We start from the raw sequence: 22,682 nt of genomic DNA, 5'->3' as shown, positions 1-22,682 counted from the left end.
GGGGGGGGGGGTGGGACCCCCCGCCACTGCTTGCACCCTGGGTGGGCGGGGGGGGTGCCCCCAGATCTGCACAGCACGGGGGGGTGGTGCTGCAGCTGCAGGGTGGAGCTGATGCCGCACAGGGCTTTTCTTGCCAGGTGCTAGGAAGAGGCTGCAGCCATCCCAAATTTTGCTGTAGCTCCGCTCCCAGCCCCATACCATTGCCTGGCACAGCCCCGGCTGAAAGAACCACCTCCAACCAAGCGCTCGGAAAAGCCAGGGCGGCGGCACAAGGCTGGGAGCAGAGCTGCAGCAAAATTCCTGGGGTGCAAGCAGCAGTGGGAGCTACCCCCACCCCACAAGCCACAAAGTCTTGGTCTAGATCTAAGTTCTTTTGCTGCAAGGAGTTCTGACCCACAGCCCCCACAAAGCTGCCAGAGCACAAAGTGCATTCTGGGACCACTGCTGAGTAACATGTTTACACACACCTGCAGCCAGAAGGCTTATCGCACTGAAGAAGTGTTCAGCTGGCCAAACTGGTAGTAGGAACTAGGTTTAACTGATCATTTCAGACTTCTTCAAAACCTTTTTTCCAAACTACCAACTCAGAGGGACAGCATTGCATTTACACTCCCTTACTTTAGGGGATCTTCCCATTCATCAGTGCTAGAAACAATTTTTAATTGTAAACAGATAACAAAAAACAGAATAACTGCATCTATCTTCCAACCTGTCCTCTTCCACTCACACTCTCCTTATCTCACTAGCATTTCCTAGATACCTCAGGGCAGGGCAACTAATGTAGTTTCACTACATAAAGCTTAACACAGGGGTGTACAATGTATATGGAGAGTAGGAGAAGGGGCCATATTTCTTGCTGTAAAACTGATTCTTGCTGTTAACTGATTTTCAAAGGATATTAGTTTTTCAATTCCATCAACATGCTGAAAATATATATTACACAGGGTTAAGCATAAACTTTTAAACAACAGTATGACAAGCATAAAACCAGAAAAAAGTAGTAACTTAGCATTCCTGAATCTGAATTTTGTGTTACCAAATACTTCATACTAATTTCTGGAGGAAGAAATTGTCCATTGGGAATTTCCTTTGTCTCTTGCTATCAATGATATTTAATCTGATTTTAGGAGCTTGTCTCAATTATAAGGCAGTTTTAATGAAAGAAAGCACACCGTTCAGTATTCCCTTTAGAGGTCATTTGGTGCAAATTAAAACATCAAGAAAAATTAAACCTAGTGACATTAAAGTACATTAATGGGCACTTGTTGATTAGCAAGGTGTGTTAAATGCATTTTAGGGTTTCCCCACCTCCAGTTTTAGCCTCGAGTACAAACTTATATTCACTTGCATTACTTAAGATTCATCGATTTCTGAAACAACTTCTGTTTGCATGCGAGTAGTATAGTGCAGGGGTTCTCAAGCCCTGGGCCACAGTCCAGTGCTGGGCTGCAGAAGGTTGGCTGCACGGCCGCAGCAGTCATCTGCTGGACCAAAGTGGCCATGGACTGGCAAACTGTGGCCTCCCCACCAGAGCCAGGCGTAGAGGCCATGGCTCCAACTGTAGGGCCTGCAGCAACGCAGGGTTTGGTGCACCCCCCCCGCCTGGGGGGTGGGGGGTATCCTTACCTGTCTGCTGGCTGTGGTTGGCTGTGACTGCTGGGCCACAGTTTGCCAGGCCGCAGCATAAAAACTTTGGGAACCTCTGGTATAGTGTACTGTATGGCCCTCCCTATCCTCCCCCTCCAAATTCAGTCTAAAACAGTGTCAATAACGCTGAAACAAACCTGATCCACAATACAAGTCTGATGTAGACATGTGCATTAAATTCCTAAATCAGAAAGGAATAATCCTACATGCTTTGTAGTTGTTGCCCATTGTGGGAAAGTGTAATGTGTGGAAAGCATGCGCAATAATTTTTACGTACAAAATTATTACCATCCACTCACTCACACCCTTGCATGTAGTCCAACAAAGTTAATGAGACTATGCAAGGTACTTTGTGTCATTAGGCTCACAGTATTTCTCTTAAGTGAAAAAAAAGCCTTTGCATCATTCAAGCATTCTGTTTTAGTCATTAAACCCATCTCATTTAGTTTTAATCTTGTTCTAACTACAGTTGTACACAAAGAACTTAATCATACATCTAATTATCAGTATGTAATTGCATTTGGAAATTACATATCTCTAAGATTGAAAGCCTATATGGTAATTTTTTGTTAAAGGAAAAGCCGCCGGCACTTTAACAATCAGGATACTGCATATTTAGCCTTAGATGCATTTCACCTCTGAAAAGTGATTATATAACACTCTCTCTCCTACCACAGGGACTTGCTTCTCTTCCGTAACTACTATTGTCCTTTTTAAAATTCTAGATAGCCCTGTTCAGTCAAAATAGCTCGTAAGAGATCAAACAGTTAACTAAAGAGGAAAATCCAGTTATAGTTTCATCACAGAAATAACAAAAAGGAGAAGCCAGCCTACAGATTTTTTTTTTGGTCTGTAGAATGTTAAATGGAACTTTGCAGGGATGATAATTATAAAGTCAATGAGTCTGGATGTTAAGTGAGCAAATTTGTCCTGGCAGTCAGAGACAAAGAATAAATTTCCAGATTCCGTTTTTCAGAATGGATCTGAACTTTATAAGCTACAATAAATGAAAAAGTAAAGCATGTTGATGAACACACTTAGAATTTTTTCTGTATTGTACATAAGCAACAAAACAACTAAGTTCCTGAATAAGTTGAGGAATGAAGAGCTTGCTTCTCGTTATTTTAATAAAAATACAGTGCTCAGTTACACTTCTAAACAACAAAACAAAAGTATACATACATCAGAATGAACACTTCTTTTTTTTTCCCTAGGTAATTATGTAAAGGTTTTCAAAAATAGTTTGTCACTTTACATCATTATTGAAATGCATATCCTCTTCAAAGGAAGAAATGTCAGACAACAAATACAGAAAAGAAGAATACTGCGGAGACCACAGTGAACAAGCTTAGCTACTATGAAAGAGCATGGGCCTTGGGTTCAAATCTCCATTAAGATCTCCCCTTCTCCACAAAAAAGCATATTTATATATTAATGGCATATACAATACAGAAAATCTAAAAGCATATTTTGTTCTTAATATTGCCCCTCTTTAAAGGACTCTGATAACTCTTGATTGGCAGCATCATATTCAGCAATGAAATGTTTTAGTTCTTCAATGCATCGCTCACCTATCTCATGCAAATTCTGTCTGAGAGCAAACTGAATAGACTTTTCTAATGAAGGATCCTTATCAATCAGCATCTTCACCACCATACCAAAGGTTTCACAATCTTGTCTGTAAACCTAAAAGCAATAAATATTAGAAGCAAATTAAAATGCAAGAATATTTACACAATAAGTCACAATATTCCCTCCTCTCACCAAGTTAAAGAACTATGACAATAACAAAATCAAATGGATAATGGAGTCAACATGAATTTTGCATGTTAGACCGTCTTACAATTTTTTTATATCCCAGGCCTGCTCTAGATGTAACAAAGTCAAATGTAGTTAGTGCAGCACTACTTTGAAACAAGAAATAATTCTCATTAGAGGAAATAAAAATTAAATATGGCAATGAATTTCTCTTGTAATGTAGTAACAACTAAAGTGTAATAAAGTAGCAGAGCAGAGAGAAAGAGTAAATTTAAACATACTTTACACTTTTGTTTGCAACAAAATTTGGGTTTTACCTTTTCAAGCATCTGATTAATCTTTAAAGTAGCAATTAGTTAATTTACCTTTTGATAAGACTTGAAGGTGTATTGCACTATTTCACCAAAAATATTTCATGTTTCTTGGCAATTTCAAAATCAACTATTAGGGCAAACTGGATACATTTCTCATAGAGAGGCTTCAATGAATATTGAAATATTATATATGTTTGATGGTACTGGTGATTCAGCCATGAATAGAAAATGCCTCTGTTAGAGAGACCTCAATGTAAAAGTGATAGCAAGACTAACACCGGTGGTTACAAAGTAAGGCCTAGCATATACTACAAAGCTTTGCTGGCAGAACTAAAATTCTGTTGGCAAGGCTTTGAGTGCATCTATGCTCACAGCTCCTCTGTGGCATCAGATGTCTCCTTTGTGCCTACAGAGTTCCACCACATCTGCCAAGTGGCATATAAGCGTCAGCTGCCACCTGACAGCCAGCACAAAGCAAATGTAGGCACTCCCACATATTCTGCCAGCTGTCTCACACCCTGAGCACCAGGTGCCTTCCCATGGAGCACTTTGCCAGCACAGTTGTTGAATGGAACCACCACGAGCACCTGGCTAGATTGGGGTCTTTGTATGTCACCGTATTCTCTAGCAGCATTAAGTCCACATGGCCTATATGTGTGTGCCTGTGACCAAATACACTAGCAGCAGTTGGATTTGTATGTGCACATCCTATATCCTTATGTGTGTGTATGCATGTGTGTGCACAACCAAATATTTTAGCAGCAGTTTGGTGGGCGGATGGGTGTGACCAAATACTCTAGCAGCAGCTGGGTCTGTATGTTCTATATGGGTGTGTGTGTGTGTGTGTGTGTGTGTGTGTACGCGCGCACACATGCATAGGTGCATGCACACAAGCTTAGGCAGGGAGGGAATGGGGAAGACAAGACAAGACAAGAAAGCTGCATTAAATGATAAGATTGTGAGATTGGAAACGTACCAGGACTCTGCATGAAACAGCTCTTTCTTAATTTAATATCCTTTCCACCTATGCTTGTGACCTCATCATCCGTTTGTTTTTTTAATTTATAATTTAACTTAATTATGCTCCTGTTAAATAGGAGCCACAGCCCTAGTCCTGAATTACAACTCTGTTCTGTATGTACAAGCATAAGACCATATGCACAGTCTAAGATGAACAAGTAATACTGTAAGTCTTAATAATAGTCTTACAACAACCCCTTTGAAGTAAGCACTGTAAGCCATATTAGAGAGGTAAATTAGGACACAAAGATGTTCAAGACTTCCAGCAAACCACACTGTCTATAGTTCGCTGCTGTAACCACTGGACCACCCCTTCCTTGACTAGTTAATAAATGTACTTGTTCTCCAAAGAGAAACTAGTCAAAGTATATGGACTCACCTAAACATCTACTCTATTCTCCCATCACACAAGTCAATACAATAAAATCCTGCCCTGTCCAGTACCCTCAGATACCTGCTAGATTTAAGTATTTAAAAGCATCTATGAAGTGTCTTTGGTAAGCCATTACACCTTCAAACAGTTTTTATCACTTTTGAAATAATATATATTTCCACAAAAAAATTTCCAATCACAGTAGAGAGATGAGCACTTAATTTTTTAATGAGAATTCTATTGCATAACAATTTAACATAGATGATTTTTGTGCCTGAAAGCCTGGTCCAGTAAAAGGTGTCTTTACTGCCACATCAGCCTTGTTTTCTTACCCTAAAGTAGATTTAATTATCCTTTGTATACTAATATCTAATTTATTCTGTGAAAGTTTGTTTAAAGACAGAGAACATTATATAACTCCTCTAGCAAAAAAATGCTCAATCACTGTCATGTTATAGCTACATCACAATGTTCAAGGGTGGTTCAAATCAAGGAATGAGATTTTCAAGGGAGCTATGCTTTCAACAAAAGTTAGTCACCTACATTTTTTCTAGGCAAGAATATTTAATTTCATATGGAATAATGAAACAGAAATGTAACAGAAATTCTCCCCCATCAAGTGGTTAATGTGTTCCTTTTCTAACATCACTGGCCAACTTCCATTTATTACATTCTCTGCACTTCTGGTGATAACCTAGTTTTATTTTTTTCTGTGCATTCTTTAGGATGAAAATAATTAGCAATCAACATTTCTGATCTTTCCCCAAGGATGATGATCATTCAACACTAGCAACTAAATCCATAGTGGGATTTAGTGAGATGTATATATGCTTTCTTCCCACATACATCTATAGATGGTAGACACAAATAAAGTAATTGCAACTGAAAAATTCTCCTGTAGTACAGAATATGCATTTCATGAAAATGGATCAAAAGGACAGCACAGGGGACAAAACTCACATCAGAGGGGTGGGAAAATACAAAGTCTAGGCATTATGTCATCACAGTTTAAATCACTCCCAGAAATAACAAGAAGGAATCTGGAATTTTTAATCAAATCAGACAACACAACTGATGTTTTTGATGAGAGGCTTTATAACAGGCAAGAGAGAAACTACCATTTTCACAAACTGCTTGGCACTAAACGTATGTGAATTTTTCTTTTATTTTCACACACTAAAATATCTGAATAAGACAATGCCACCCAACATATTTTTAACACAATCTCTTAAAAGATAGTATTCCTATGGGATATGCTACTAGAGCAAATAAGTTTCCTGTGCACTGCTTTGTACACTTCAGCTGTTCCTTAGTGCTCCAGCAGCAGAATAAGAGACTCGCATATTTAGTGCATTTTTCACAGCACTAAAATTATGGGTCTGGCAAAGACAACTTCAAAGCACAGCTAACTTTAGTGATTATTTCCTTGGACTCTTTTCCAAGGAATGAAAAAGTTCAGAAACATTACCCTGTATCTAATTAACCATGTGACAGACAGATGGTTACCACCTTTACAAGAACTTTTTTTTTTTTTAAGCTATTAGGTATTGGGAGAAAAATGCCTTTTTTCCCTTATCACATTTTTATTTGTTCTCTTTTATCACCTTTGAAGTATTCAAACTAAGAATATGTGAATGACATTCTACAGGTAAAACAACCTGGCAATTGACACAAAGCCTTTTATGGCATTGGCACAATCACATCTACAACCAAAGAATAGGTGTTAAGCACATTAGTAAAGACTACAAGGGACATGTTTTTTTGAAAGGCTTTTTGTACTAAAGGGCACCTAAAGGAAGTATAGGGACAAGTAGATTTGATCCGTTTTAGTACATCTTCAGATAAACGTCATATTACAGACTTATAGTACCATTCAAATTAATGGTTATTTTCTCTTATAACATGTAGAACTGCACTATTTAAAATATCTGTGTATTGTTTTTTTAATGCTAAGTCCACCTGAATATATTTTTGTGCAGTGCTTCAAAAAGATAATAAAATGAAAAAAGTGAGCTTATTATATTATCATGTCTGAAACATTCTACCTTAATTCACAGCTATGATAGTCAATTAAATAAGATCAGAGGAAAGTTTCTTTCTTTATTTCTTTCTTTCTTTCCGGCTCACCGGCACCGGCATGGTCGACGCCTTGCAACTCTTCCGCCTGCTGGTGCGGGCCCGCCTCTCACTCGAGTTTGAGCACGGTGCCCGCCTTTGAGGAGCGCTGGGCCCTCGAGGGGGCGCTGTGCCGAGTCGAGGCGGGACGCCTGGTCCTCGTACTGTGAGACCACCGGCTGCTCAAGCTGCAGGGACGCCTCAAGCGGGCCGAAACCTTGGACTTTGGTTCATGCGGGGCGACCCCTGAGGCCTCATGGGTGTCCCCCGCTGGCAGAACTGTAAAAAAGTCAATATAGTCCGAATGTTCGTTGTGGGTTTTTTGGTGGGGGGGTGTGTGTGTGTGTGTGTTGTTTTGTTAGTTTAGAGTGTACGGGCAGGCCTTGCAGGCCATGAGCCCAGGCCTTGTCCATAAGGCCCAGATCTTCGGGCGTACCTGTACATGCTCTTTACTGGCTCCGAGTGATCACCCACCCGGGAATAAATGTCTCTTAGAAGTCAAAAGTCTTAAAAGTCAAAAAAAAGTCTTTCTTTCTTTCTTTTTACTTACTATGGCAAATGATTTTAGAAGCCACAAAATGTACAGAATGCTAAATATGGGGGAGGAGGGGACCCTTCTCTCCCCTCCTCCCCCCAGATATTCCACTGAGAACAAATTAATACTTTGGAAACAACAGAGAATAAATATTTTATCTTCAACAGATAGATTAGAAAGAACTTGATCTGCTCCCCCTTTAAAGAGGTGTTAGGAACCAGATGTCAGGCTAGCTAGGAAAGTTTGGGCAGCGACAGCTGTAATGATGCAGTCAGCCCCTTCAAAAAGAGCTCTGAAGCCTCTTTAAGATGCGATGTTGTCCCTGCATACAAAGATGGGTTCCTCAAAAATTCAACTCAGCAGAGGAAAGATTCAGTTTCAAGGAAATAAACAGTGAATAAGGCCACGTGGAATTCTGACCTTTAACGAACACGGGAAACAGCAGAAGATTCCAAACGTAAAATCACTTAAAAAAACAATTCTTTGCTGCAAGGAAAACTGAATCTGGATTTGGATCTTGAGTACTTCCAAAATATCCCTATCTTTGGAATTGAGGCTGATATAGATTCTGAGCTCAGGCCATTGAAAAGCTCATTCCTAAACATCTGGAATTGAACACTAAAAATGATTCCATGTGCGAGGTAAGAAATTATAGAGTTCCTATAGAATGACAACTATACCAGCAGTACCATTACTCTGTTTGCTATACATGGCAGGTAATCCTGAAAGCAGCTAAAGCTATATAGGGTGATCATTTACCAACGCTGTAGCAGTGTTATTCTCTGACCTAAGCTGTCTCAGACATAATGGAAAGAATTTGTACTACTTTAACAAACAGATGAAGAAAGAGTAGAAACAGCTGCAGTATTCCTATTAAAAGTCTGTATTATCTAAGAAGAAAAAGTGCATTAGCTGACTTCAATTCCTCTTTAAAAGGATCCTTAAAGCCACCAAATCTGGCACTCTTGAGTTTTCAAAGAACAAAAACTATATTACATTTTGAGACCTTTCATTATTTAAAGGACACAGCCAAGATAGAGTCCCATACTGTATTATTCACTGTACATACTGTTAGGACCAGTTTCAGCTAAAGCTATGCACACACAAACAAGGTCTCATGAAGTAATCAAGACTGCATCATAGAATGTCAGCTCTTCTGCAGCAACTGCCTTTATGAATGCTCTTACACTGTGGTAAAGGTGAGGTAGCTTTCCTCTCAATCAAAGTGAGGTATGCGGTTTCATATTTTCTGGGCGAAAGTGTGTGTAGTTGATGTGTTAGCTTATCCCATGGTAAACTGTGTTCCTACACCCTACTATTTAAAGGTGAGACGTTAAACATATCAGCTAATACACACAAAAGTGGTACTGTTTTAAATGTACAGGCAATTGAAATAGTAAGTCCCCTCATCCCCAGTGTGGATACAGTTAAAGCTCGTGAAACTATTCCCACAGAGAAAGGAAGCACCATACTGTGTAAAACTGATACAAATTCTTCGTGCAGACGGTGCTTTATCATACACAAAACACATTATCTTTAACTGGCCAAGTATTGTCCTAGGATTTAACTCGACTAGTTTAAAATATGTGCTATGTGTTAAAATATACACTTGCTTTTTTCTACACTGTGCTTTCCAATACACTATGTAGAATGTGTGTTAGTTAAAATAACCTAACATCATATCTGTGAACAGCACATGATTATGCAACTGTCATAAACCATCAACACAAACAGCTATTATACATCACCAGGCATTTGTGAACTTTCAAGTGTTTGACTGTGCAACTTCAATGTTGTTTTAATGGTACAATTTATATTGAGATAATATAGATATCCTATGATACTTTTTTTTCTAAAAATGGCCTGCTTTTTAAATTCTATTAAAAATAAAAAGCTCCTCTGTAAACTACAGAGGTTGTATTCTTGTAAACTGCCCTTTATTTGATGGGGGGGACTTAATTGAGAGGGGGAAAAGTTGGTTGCCTCTGAAATTCAAGGGCTCTTAAATTCAATTTAAGGATGAATTTAAAGCACTTTTGAATTTCAGAGGCAACCAAATTTCCCCTCTCTCAATATAAGAAAAAAATAACACCTCAAATAAAGACCAATTTATAGGCATAAAACCTCTACAGTGCATAGAAAAGGTTTTTATTTTTAGCAGACTTTAAGAAACAGGCCATCTTTAGAAAAAAATATTTGAGTTAAAAAAGGGCATTTTATATTTGAAGTAATATAGTATTGGTTTGGCTCCCACCAGTATATAGAAGACAGCTGGGCTATATAGGTGAGTCAATGTTAGTATGGGAACAAGAATAGGTTGTTCTAAAAACTTGGAGGAAGTAATAAAACTATCAATGGTTTGTTGTACTGATAAGAACCTAACAGAAGTGTCTTAGAAACTTAAAGTGGGGCAATGAGTGAGGTCACTGAAAATTAGAGGGAGCATGTTGTGGGGGGGAGGGAAGGGATGGAGCTCACTGGAAACAAAGAGATGGTAATAACTAGTTATTCCTGTTCAGGAAGGCTGATTTCCTTGGCAAAAGGCACGATAGATTTGTGTTCCTACACAGTGTCTGATGAATAAGCTTCCACTAGACATCTCTGATTTAGTTAGACTCATTGTCACTAGCAATCCCTCAATTCAAGGATGATCTCTACCTACAACAGTTCATTGATGGTTCTTGAAGTGATTTAAGAGTCCAATCCTTAATCCAATCTTTAGTTAGACTATAAAATGCAAATCTACCCTGCCTTCTGCCTGACTTCAGAGTAACATGACCTCTCTCAGATTTGCTAAAACAGTGATCCTCAACCAATGTGCTACACCACCCTGGGATGCCTTGAGAACGTTTCAAAGGTACAGTGGGGTGCCACAATGTTAGCACTATCAGGGGCACAAACATGATTCAGAGATAAACCCAGAGATTTCAAACAGGAATCCACAGTGTCAAAAACATTTTGATCTGCTGTGGGGTTTTGGAGTTTTCTGCAACAGAAGAATCATTCTATTCTATATCTATAGTAAAAATGAGTTCCAAGAGGTGCCTCGAGTCTAAAAGGTTGAGAACCCCTGTGCTAGAATATAGCAATGTTTTGGCAAGTGAGTAGATCATTTGATGATAATGTGATTTTTACTATACGCCTCAAACTTCAGAGTTAAAGTTACCTTGTGTTAGTCCAGAATGGATTGAGTGGCTAACAAATCTCTGAACAGCAGGAAATGAAGGATTAAGGTAAATGTAAATGTAAACACCTGAAAATCAGAAAATGCAAAATTAAAGTACATACCAATCCTGGAACATTCATTTAGGATTGGTAGAGAGAGGTAATCCATGTTAGTCTGAAGTCAGGCAGAAGACAGGGCAAGGGGAACTTTAAACATTAATACATTTAGAAAGGTTTTTGTAGGCTACAGCCTACTTCATCAGGTGTAGAGAGGAATAAGTAAAAGCAATGTCTCAAGAAATGTACTAGAGCTATATGGAAAGGGTGCTAATATTTTACTTGATTTGTGCGGAGCAAGTTCAGCGTTTGAGCGTAGGAAGGTCCCTGACTGCTAGTTTTGTCATAGCACTACAGCACTGACATATGCTTTCTGTAGCATCTCAGAGAACAGAGTGAAGAAAAAGAGCATTACTCAGAGCAGACAGAGACAAACTGGTGGGGTGGTATACCGCATCTGCATTTCCTGATTTTCAGGGGTTAATTTAAGGTTAGCAACTCTCCACATTCTGCAAGAACGCTAGGCACCAACTGACAACCAGAAGTCTGCATTAAAGTTTTGGTGTATTTAAGTTGCTTGATTTTAAAGAGAAACTTCTCCACATTTCCATGTACCACAACCTAACTCTCCCCCTTCACTGCCTATGGCTTTTAGCAGGGATTGCCCAGGCATAGAATGCACTGGCTACATGGCCTCTTTGCTGCCTGTGTATCACCTCCTCCAGATCCTCTGTCTCTGTGCCCAGATCCTCCCTCCCTAACCACCTTCCACACAACGAAACAAATATAGACATGGGATCTGCAGGCTGAAGAAATGAGGATACTGGACAATGAAAGAGCTAGTATGGAATCACTTGGAGACATGAGAAGAAGGATGGTCGAGGACCTAGAAGCAGAGTTTCCTGCCCTCCCCCAGGTTTCCTGTGTAAATTTGGGCAGGTCAAATTGTCTGTGCCCCAAGCATCCATGCCAACAGGGATGCTGGCGGGATAACCTGCCGTGTCAAAGACTGAGACACTGGCACTACAGTGATAAGGACAAGTTCTATCATTCATATGCAAAATAAAACCAAAGGCCTAACATCCCCAACAGCAGATCTCTGCCATGTTCCTTCTCACCTCCCTCTTTTCTCTGTTCTAGTTTTGTCAGCACTGTTCCTCCGTGTTTTGACCTCTCTCTCCCATTCCCCTCCCTACAATTCTCCCTATCACTCAAACCTTTCCCACACTCCCCCCGACAGGGCCATCGCTCTAAGTACTCTCCTCGCTGACTTTCCTTGTGTTTTGAGCACTGAACCCCTTCCTTTGCCACACACACCAACTCTAGTTTCCTCCTTTCTTTTTCATACTTCTGGGAAATTTAGGGTGGCTATGGGAAAGCAATGGGTTTGTAAGGAATGCATGCACCATCAGGAGGAAGGAAGAGGCAGGAAACTGGAGGTGCAGATTACCTACCACAAAGAAAAGGGCTTTATATGACCTTCTTTGCCACAAGAGACTCAGAAAGGTGTGAGGTTTCTTACTTTTATCACAACGAGATGTTCCCAACTGAAGGAGAACACCCTATGGAGATAAATACAGCCTGAAGCAACAGCTCTAAGATGTGTGAAGGTCTCCATTCAGTGGTGTCATGACCCAATGATTGTGTGCGCGCTTTGGCACTGCAGAATTATTTCCCGCCACATGGAGCTTTCTTTGCACGGTGCAATTCTCAGCTGCAGAGAGAAAAACCCCAGTGGAAAGGAGTTCCCACCACCCGTATGTAAATTTGTTCCCCATTATTGGCTGTTTCTAAATTTCCCCCAGGGGGCGGCTAGGGATTGGCTTGCTAGCCGTATAAGAGGCTTGAGCAGTTTCCGCCCAAGTCGGAGATCTCCGAGAATCTCAGGAGGATCCTGAGAACCCCGATTCCAAGAATTCCGGGAGAAATTCGAGAGAATTCCGGCAAGGAGTCCACGATTACCTCGTGGATTTCTACGTATATCTCAGACCGAATGATGGTTTGATCAGCCATCAAGAATCTCTCCCCGTCACTGCACGATCCCTGACGTACCCCTGCCCTGCGCGCTCGTTGAGAGTCACAGCACGGACTCTCGTATCGGTTCAGAGAGCTCTCATCGTTCGAGTTTTCTTCTATCTACAACTGTAACCAAGCAAGTTTTCCTGCCTGCACCGCGACCATCTACGGTGCAAGTAAAATAATCTTTAATCAACCCCTACGCATCAGTGCCTAATTCTAGTCCGCCGTGCCGATTCCCTGGCCCACGTGCCCGGGCTGCTGGCCACAGCCTCTCGGCCCCGACAAGTGGGTATTGTCGGCTCCCCCTCCCCCAGCTCCAGAGAGCCTATGCCATGTAGGAAGCATGTCTGTTCTGAGCTTCTCACCCAGAGGCAGCCTCCACACCAGTTTCCAACTCATATGGGAAGGAAAGTCAGGGAGAACAACTCACATTTCCCTTGGGAGTGGGGCCCAGTGGACCTCAGACTGTAGCTCACAAAGTTCAGCAACATACCTAGCAGTTATACTCAAGTACCTGTACAGACAATGTGTAATTTATTATCTTTCAGAAAAAAATGTTCTCAACTAGGTCTATAACTCAGACCTGTTTCCAAAGTAAGAAATTTCCTCAGCAGAAGTAGGTAGTAGCAACATGCCCATTGATCATTCTCTAGTTTCTGTCAAAGGAAGAATCTGAACTCATAGTTAATGAGCGTAACACAGGTTTAAAAGCAATAGCAGGGCCCCAGCATTTTGTAGACTAACTAAAAAAGAGATGCATAAGCTTTTGTAAATAGTGGCTTATTTCATCAGATGCTACATGCCCACTGATAGCTAGGCCAACATAGCTGGTGTTGGCACACCCTCCTGATAGAGAGGGTGCATTTTCTGACATGAGTCTTTCTACAGACATTTATACCACTTTCCTTAACAAAATAAGCAAAGCCAAAAAACTCTGGCCGTCTGTCAGTATGGCCATATCTATACCAAGTTTTTTTTGTCAGTTAGAGGTATAATTTTTCTTTGCTCTCTTAAATGACAACATTGTTGTAGCAGACATGTGTAATATTGACTCGGGTGCTAAACTAGTGTCTACGTTCATTTAATTTGCTCTGAATCCAGGTGCTGATGTATTTGAGTTCTTAACTTAAACCTCAATAATTACTTTACTTTAAGCCCTGCAAAAAGACACTGGTATCATTCACTGGCTGTGATAAGTCTTAAGTGGCAAAGATTAATTTTGGGACAATCCGAGTCACACTCATAGCTCCAGGTGCAATAAAAAGCTGTCAGAAAATCAAACTGATTTTGTCAAAGGATACATATTTTGAAGCCCTAGCTCAAATTACCCCAAATTTTGGGTGCTATCTCTGTTTAGCACTTATGAAGAACAGTACTTATCAGTGAGCATGAAGATCTTAGAGAACTTTGAATCAACTTTTAGACAAAAAGAGATGCCAGGCCTTACCTATAGCAGTGCTAGTCTTCAATAATAAAACAGAGGTCAAGGTTACCTTTTACTTCCTGATAGACAACCAAATACAAATCATCTAATTTTAGGACAGATTGCTGGTTTAAGTATCTAACTGTAGGACCTCCCATCTGATCCATGTTAACCTGACAACCTCCCATCTGATCCATATGCCCAACTGAACATGTAAAATCTTACATTATAATTGCAAATTTAAATTCTAACAACCGATGAATCTGTCTATTCATTTATAGACTGATATTGACATTAGAGCTCCCTGTTCCTAATGTCAAAAATGTTCATATGCCATGTTCACGTAAATATTGCAATGACACCCATATTATAAAATGCCACTCTCCCTGTGACACTGTATCACAGAATTTTCACAGTGCTATAAAAGATGATATTAATCCAATTTAAAATGTAAACAAATACCTCAAATGCAATGGACTACTATGTTACTTCTTGCAAAAGCTGACATACAAAAATTCTTATTATACTAGGTGCCAGTCAATCATCATTTTTTCCTTACAAACTCTATATTTCACGTTTATGAGTAAAATATTTAATCTCAAAGATCCACCATGAGGAAAAACACACTATAAAATGGCTCTTATGCAAATGTATGTAATCCATGCGACTTTTACATTGTTTTTCTGCTTACCTGAATTATATTTTATGGTTCTAAAAAACTATATAAATACAACAAATTTATTCTTGTGCATTATATGTATAGATAATTTTAAACTATGAGTGTGAACGATCTCATATATTCCTCTCTTAAACATGGATTAACCATTTTGCTTTGGATCTGTATGATAATTTTCATATCCATTAATCACTGTTTATATAGCAATTACATATTTATTGAAATGCAAATTGAGAGAAACAAATTATCGAATCTACTACATAATAACTAATCATTTTATGTTAATCTGTTTCTTAGTGAAGAAATGTAAAAGAAAGTTACTTGAACTCAAATACAATTCTGGCTCCCTTTAATTAGGACCAGAATTGTATTTGTACATTTCTAGTTTAATAGATTTATAGATTTGCTAAAATACATAGAAAGAAAATCTTTAAAAATGCAAAAGAGTTAGCACTTTGTTAACCAGGTGGCAGACATATTATAAATACTTTAGAGTGCTTCCAAATGTTAATTACAATTTTATGAAAAAAATTTAAGTACAAATTCCAGTTTGAATTTCCAGTTCAAAACACACTTCATCATCTAACAGATGCTGATAGCTACCTTGGCATTAAAAACATAAGAAGTGCCACACTGGGTCAAATCAATGCTCCACCTAGTCCAGCATCTTGTTTCCAACCGTAGAAGAAACTGATGCTTTAAAGCAGTGATTCTCAGGGTGCCGTGAGATGTTTCAAGGAAGCCATGGAGTGCTAGGCAATATTAACACCATTATGTGACCCAACATGATTCACAGGATAAAACCAAAGGGTGCCTGTAGACATGTAGGATGCCTGTTCTGATGGACTGTAATTACAGTATGTCAGATCAGAGTGGACTCGATTAATTAAGTCTGGTGGAGCATGCTAATATAAGCACCCTCCAGCAGGCTTGGCATCTCGTGTTCAGCTCTCGAGAGCTGCTCTAATTAAAGCACCACCTCAACCATGGAGTAAAGATGCCCAAAGATTTCAAAGAGGAATCCATATTGTTAAAAACATTCTGGCATGTTGTGGTCTGAGTTCTTTGCAACAGAAGAATTGCTCTATTATCGTTCTGTAGCCAAAATGAGTAAAACCGAAGAGCTGGTATGTTCCAAGCAGTGCCTCAAGTCTAAAATGAAGCATTGCCATAGAACAGTTCTACTCTGAAAAGAGACCCTCTAAAACCGGGCTAGGTGATTATTTTGGCTATAGGGCCGTTTAACAAGTTTTGGCGAGCTGTTAAGGGCCGCACACACCAAATCTTTCAGAAGATAACTTTTTAACAAATTATAGATAAAACACAAAACATACACTAAAAATCAAATATCTACTATTAAATATTTTAGTTCAAAAATAATTTTTGTCCTGACTTGTTTTTTTTAATAGTGTATATAGAAGTAATTGCATAATAGCTCAAAATAAAGTCTTACTTTTGTATATTTTGTGGGAGGGGAAATGGGGGTGTTGTGGCTAGTGGCGATACTTAGGGAGTGCACGTGCACCCCCTGAGAGCAGTGGTGCACCCCCTGACATCCAGCATTTCCCACTTAGGCGATGGGCGCGGGGGGGCAGGCGGGAGCAGTGGTGCCCCCCCTGAGAGCACTGGCCAGGGAGTGCGGGCACCAGGAGAAGCATCACAGCTTCTTGATGGGGCCGCCCTGTGTGGCTGCAGCTGCCTGAGGACTGCTCATCTCTCCAATGACTGGCAGCTCTTCCTACTTCTGCTACACTGCTCTGGGCAGCAGGCAGTGCAGGGAAGCTATGGGGATGTGTGCTAGGCACTACATGCCAAGCCAGGTTGGGGGGGTGAAGCTGCAGCTAGGCGGCAGCTGCCCCAGCATGTGGGGCCCTAGCTCCAGTTCCCGGCTGACTTCCACCCATCCTGCCCGCCAGGCACAAAAGGAGTCACCTGTGGGTGGCTGAGTGGGTGGAAGGTGGCCAGGAGCTGGAGCCCCGTGCACTGGGGCAAGACCTGTCCAGCTGCTTCCCCACTGCCTGTCTGGGCATCTGCTACTTAGCACACATCCCCACAGCTGCCACCTTTCTGCATACTACCTGCTGCCCAGAGCAGGGCACCAGGGGCAAGAAGAGGAGGAGGAGCCGCTAGAGGCGGGGGGTAGCTGAGTAGTACCCAGGCAGCTGCAGTTGCATGGGGAGCAGCCCCACCTGGAAGCTATGCACACTGGCCAGGACTGGGGTGAGTGGGAGCACAGTGCGGGCTGTCCTGGGCAGGGCTCAGCCCCAGGTGGAGTGCTGTGGGCTGGATCCAATCAATTGGCGTGTGGATCCAATCAGTTGGCAGGCTGTACTTTATTCACCCCTGCTCTAAAAGCATATGGCATATTGGGATTCCAGGCTTCCTGTGCCTCAATGAATTCCAGTGAATTCACTGGATTTACACAAAGGAAACATGAATCAAATTATGATTGATCTTGAGTCTGAAGAGTGCAGTTTGGGGAAAGACTACTTAGAACTTCCTCACCGGAGCACACAAGTCAGAGCTAGTTTTGCTTTTGTGGTAGGAGCGTCTTGGAACCACACTGGGCAAAAGTGGGAAGAAGAGAGGTCCACATTCTAAGCAGGCCTCTCATGTTAGTTGGAAAGGACTGTATCCCCAAAGTCAATCTAAACTACTTGTGCATTGGAAAGTTCTCTCTCTAGAACTGTCTGAAGTAGAAGATACCATAAAAGAGATCTAATACCTGGTGCTGTAAACTTTTGCTCTTAGTGAACGATTATCTATGACTGCAGGGAGAACCAAATCCACAGCTTGTTCAATTTGAGCTGTGATGGTTCCACATGGTCAATAGGAGTAAAATGCAATTAAAAACCCTTAAAAGAGATTATATTCAGGAACAGATTGGTTCGGTAGGTCTGCCATTTTGAACAGTCCCTGTTCAGAATGAAAACTGCATTTTAAGAGCCTGTGTACTGCCAACCTGCCTCAGCTCTCATCTAGGTTGAAGAGCAGGAAACACAGCAGCACAGGAAGCATTCAATACATTGTAGGACAGTCCTTAGACCAGTGGGTCTCAACCTTCTTAGGCTCCAGGCACCCTTGGACTCAAGGCACCCTCTATTAGACTCACGGCAGCCCTCAGAAATGCCAACACTTAGTTTTTGCTAATTTTTGTGACTACAAAAAAATAACAACACAATTCTTCTGTTGCTAATCACTTTGAAAGATCACAGCAGGTCAGAATATTTTTAACACTATGGATTCCTATTTGAAATCTCTGGCCACATTCAGATGAGTAAGGGCATGCTCTGGCAGCAGCACAAATAGTAGTGGCATGCACGGCCCTGTACAGGACCTTTGCTGAGGGTCACTGTCCCGCTGTGGGCAAACTGCATATACTCAGCTCCTTCCAAATGGACTCCATGTTTTGCGGGGGTGGCGGGCTGGCTGGGGCACAGGGTGCCTCAGTGCTGAGCTAGCCGGCAGGTAGATCCCATACTGAGGAACCCTGCGCCTCAGCCAATTGGGGAGCAGCTTGTGGAGATGGGGGAGCAGACAGCCCAAGGCTGGTGCCCCTACCAGCCCAGGGCTGCCTGTTCCCCCATCACTGTGTGCTGCAGAGCCTCCATGCTGAGGCACCCTGCGGCCCAGCCAGCCACTCCACAGCACTCCCCCAGCCAGCCTGCTCCCCTGTTTTCGTGTGCCATAGTGGAGCTCCCCATGCTGAGGCACATGGAGACAGGGGAGCAGCCAGTCCAGGGCTGCCTGCTCCTCCATCTTGAGGCACACTGTACCCCAGCCAGTCACAGAGCAGCTGGCTGGGTCGCAGTGCGCCTTAGCATGGGGGCTCTTCTGTCTCCGCAGTTGTCCTGGAGCATGCTATTTTTGCATGTTACGTGCCACTTTTTTTTCCTGGGGGGAGGGTGTGTTTTGCTACCAGGAAATCTGAGTAACAAATTTTGTGCAGGCACTGCAAATTAGCAGTGCCATGCAAGGTTTAATGTGCAATAAGTGCAGTTTGCTGCACCACAAACCACACATGCCTGCATGTGTGGATGCGGCCTCAAGGTTTATCTTGTGAATCAGTTTGAACGCCTAACAGTGCTAACATTTCATGGCATCCCACAGCACCCCTGAAAGGATCTCGAAGTACACTGTAAGTATATTTTGAAAGGATCTCAAAGTACCCAGAAAGGATCTCAAAGAATCAGTGTCTTAGACAAGTGAGGCTCCTACTTGCCTTGTATTGTCATTAAAGTACTTCTTAATATCTGGAAAGCTCAAAAAAACCCTATGCGTGGAGCCTGATGTTAATTTTCTATACATTTCCTTGTCACTCTAAAATCATTAAAACTAATTTTCATCCGAAGTGTTAGAATGCATTAAGTAAAATTTAAATACAAAAATCAGCATTTTTAATTTTTAAATATTCATCAGCTCAGCAGTTTAAGTTGATGTTTAAATGAGCACGAGTTGATATTTAACATTAATAAATTTGTGTTTCTGCATACAATTCACATAATATTACAATTTGGCAACAGAAAGTGCATTATTACTTCTTTAAGAAACCTCTTAGTCCAGCAAAAGTAGTCCCTTTATGGGAGAATAAGGACTATTATGTTACATGGCTTTACTGGAGATAATTCCTTACTAAACCAATCAGACCACATAACAACAGCATTTTAACACCAACTACAGGCCCTTAGAGACCAGTGTGTGTGTGTGTGGCCTAAATTTCATAGGATTCTTTACAACAGATGTGTTGGATGAGGGTAATGTTACTTCATGTATTAACCAGTGTGCTCCCAAATCTAATATTGCTGCTTCACCTAAAACTCTACCACCTTTACATACCATACCATTCTTATAGAAATCATTTTTAAAAATTAAAGATCACCTGAACTAAAATAATGTGTGTCAGTACTGGAGATTAACACATGCTTTTTTAATTTCAATATTTGCTCAAAAATTCTTACCAGGAATATTTGCAATTTACAAAAAAAGTCTATTGCAGTATATAAATACTTACATGACCCCCCACTCATGTTCTTTTATTGTTTTCTCACAAGGTAACAGTTTAAATATCCACACATTTTTTCTACTGTCTAGAGATTTTCTAACTTATCTTTTAATAGTCTATGAAGCTGCATTTTTATATAATTTCAAGCTCCTGTAGACTTAAAAAAAAAAAAAAAAACGTAAAACATGCAAATAAAAAATCTCCAAGAACTCTCCCCCACAGATTCACTTCTTAAAAAGAAAAAGCTTCTTAAAATGCACTAGTTTAGGATTAAACAGGAAATAATCAGCTTTAGGACAAAGGAAGGACCTCACCCTGCAACAATTTATTTATAAAACAGAGAACTGATGGAGAGCTATTTCCTAAAATCTGCCCCACAGTAAACTTTTCTTTTGCTCCATCCAAAACAGGAAGGGTGCAGTTCATCTACAAAAGGTTTTGTTTGCTTATGTTAATGCTCTAGCTAGAAATGCATTAATAACCTTCAGATTTTATGTTCAGAGGCTTACAGGAAACAGTTCCATTTAAGCTTCACCAGAATAGAAAATACATTAGAGAACAGCTTGGGTATGTGGGAAGGAAGGGCATCTTAATTGTCACAGAAATGTCAAAAAAACAAAACAAAATAGATTATGAAGTTCTATAAAATTATTATTTTAAAATCCAAGTATTTGTTCCAAGAGTTTCTGTTTAGCACTATGGTGAGCTATGTTCTATGAAATAGGTGCTGATAATAAGTAATACACAGAAGAATAAGTACCATAAGCCAAAAATATCCCCATATACAGCATGCCAGACTAATATATGGTTTCTCATGTAGGTGATAATGGTCCTGAATCCTGAGAGCTTCTGAGCATTCTCTAGTCCATCAAGATAACATCCTAAGAGAATACCTAGCGAAAAAATGAGAGAAATTGAAAAAAAAACCACACAAAAAAACCCTTGAGAACACAAAGTAGCCTGTAAGGACACAAAAGATTTACTGTACCAATCAGTTGACTGGCAAGTAATATTCATAATACGATAAAAGCTAGAGGATCTTTTTGGGCACATCCACTGCTCAAATAGAAGCAGTGCAAATTTGAGCAGGGGCTTTTTGCCTCAGTGCACGTGCTCAGACATGCACTTTGCTGTGGAGCAAATTGTGCCACTTGGGGCAAAATAACCCTGCCTGGCTCCTCCCAGATCTGCAGCCAGGGGGCTGTCCCCAGCAGTATAAAAAAAGCTGTCCTGTCCTGGCCCCTGCCGTACAAAAAGCTGCCCTGCCAAGCAGCTCAGGGCTACTCGCTCTCCGGAGCTTCTGGGGCTCGGCCACTTGGTACCTGGGGACACTACCCCTTGCGCCAGCTGAACTGCTGCAGCAGCATCCCACATCCATTTTTAAAAATATCCCAAAATCCATGTTAAAAAACAAAAGACACGAACACACACACACAGAGAGAGAGAGAGAGAGAGAGAGAGAGAGAGAGAGAGAGAGAGAGAAATCAGTTGGGCAATGCTTTATTGGTATATTTACAATGTTAAAGCAATGTGGAAGCCTACCAGTGTCTCTATCATGATAAAATAAATTCTAAATACCTATATGTGCTGATGTGTACTTTTGGTTTTCTTCGCACATGATGGGTGTGATGGGGGGATGTGGTGCTTGCAGGAAAGGGGTGGGAAGGGGCATGGGAGAAGGCAAGTAGGTGTGTGGAGGAACATGGGTTGATATTGGGGCCCCTCTGCCGCCTGGCTGGGCTAGGCCCTTGGTGGCAGGACCTGGTGTGGCACACAGGGACTGCATACTAGGCCCAGCTAAGTCCTGCCAGCCCTGGGGTCCCTCTGCCACCCCGCCAGGCCAGGCCCTTGGTGGCAGGACCCGGCAGCATGCAGGCAGGGGGGCGCCTGGGGTGGCAGGATCCAGCTAGGCAGGGGTCGGGGGGCCTGGGGGGCTAGCAAGGGGAGGGGCTGGGCAGGGCCAGTGGGAGTTCCCACTATATTCCCTTCCCCTGACCCCTTACTCACCATCACTGGAGCCCTGGTGCTGAACATGCGTTTCAGCACCAGGGTGAGGGGCCAATCATGGAAATGCTCTGGCATCCAGAGCATCGCCCTGGAGGCCCAGCCTCTGTTTGCCTCAGGGCATGGTCTGGGACCGTGCCCTGCCCCGCTTTTTTTTGTTTCAGTTTTTTTAGATCCCTAGATCCAGGGGTCTAATTTTCTGCCTGCACTGCAAACTTGCAGTGCGGGGAACATTTTTTCATTCTCGTACGTGCCTCTTGCCCCACCTCAAAGGGGTTTGAGGCGGGGCAAGAGACATGTGAGCACTCATCTGGATGCGCCCTTTGAGTCTGAGAACCATCCTTTGCTAACAGCAACCACATACAAGGGGTTGAAGAGGAACTCAATATTTTTTTTACAGCAGAAAGCTCAAAAATGTTATTTGCATGCCTCAGGGTTTTGTTTTTTTTTAATTCTTTTTCTTTTTTTTTTCTTTTCTTTTTTTACAGTCACATGTAGCAAGGGGAATATATTATACACACTAATTATTACACATTCCATGCAATAGACAACTTTTGTAAAGTATAAAAAGGGA

General features: G+C 41.4%; 1 protein-coding gene across 7 annotated transcripts in view; it reads right to left on the bottom strand.

Annotated features, from left to right (window-relative positions):
* Nucleotides 1-2,756: 2,756 nt before the first annotated feature.
* PPHLN1 (periphilin 1) overlaps nt 2,757-22,682 on the bottom strand; it is a 121,839-nt gene continuing 101,913 nt past the window's right edge. For 6 of the 7 annotated variants that reach the window (XM_006015918.3, XM_006015920.2, XM_025208221.1 and 3 more), the window contains one exon: nt 2,757-3,333. In XM_006015918.3, the coding sequence (XP_006015980.1) occupies nt 3,124-3,333 (210 nt within the window). In that variant the 3' untranslated portion in view covers nt 2,757-3,123. Of the gene's footprint in view, nt 3,334-20,970; nt 20,998-22,682 lie in introns of those variants that run through there. The other variant, XM_006015919.2, reaches the window with a different exon arrangement.

This window comes from Alligator sinensis, unplaced genomic scaffold (assembly GCF_000455745.1).
Source record: "Alligator sinensis unplaced genomic scaffold, ASM45574v1 scaffold147_1, whole genome shotgun sequence".
In the NCBI taxonomy this organism is placed as follows: Eukaryota; Metazoa; Chordata; order Crocodylia; family Alligatoridae; genus Alligator; species Alligator sinensis.
The sequence above is the reverse complement of the archived record's forward strand: the minus strand, read 5'-3'. Positions and strand labels throughout refer to the sequence as shown.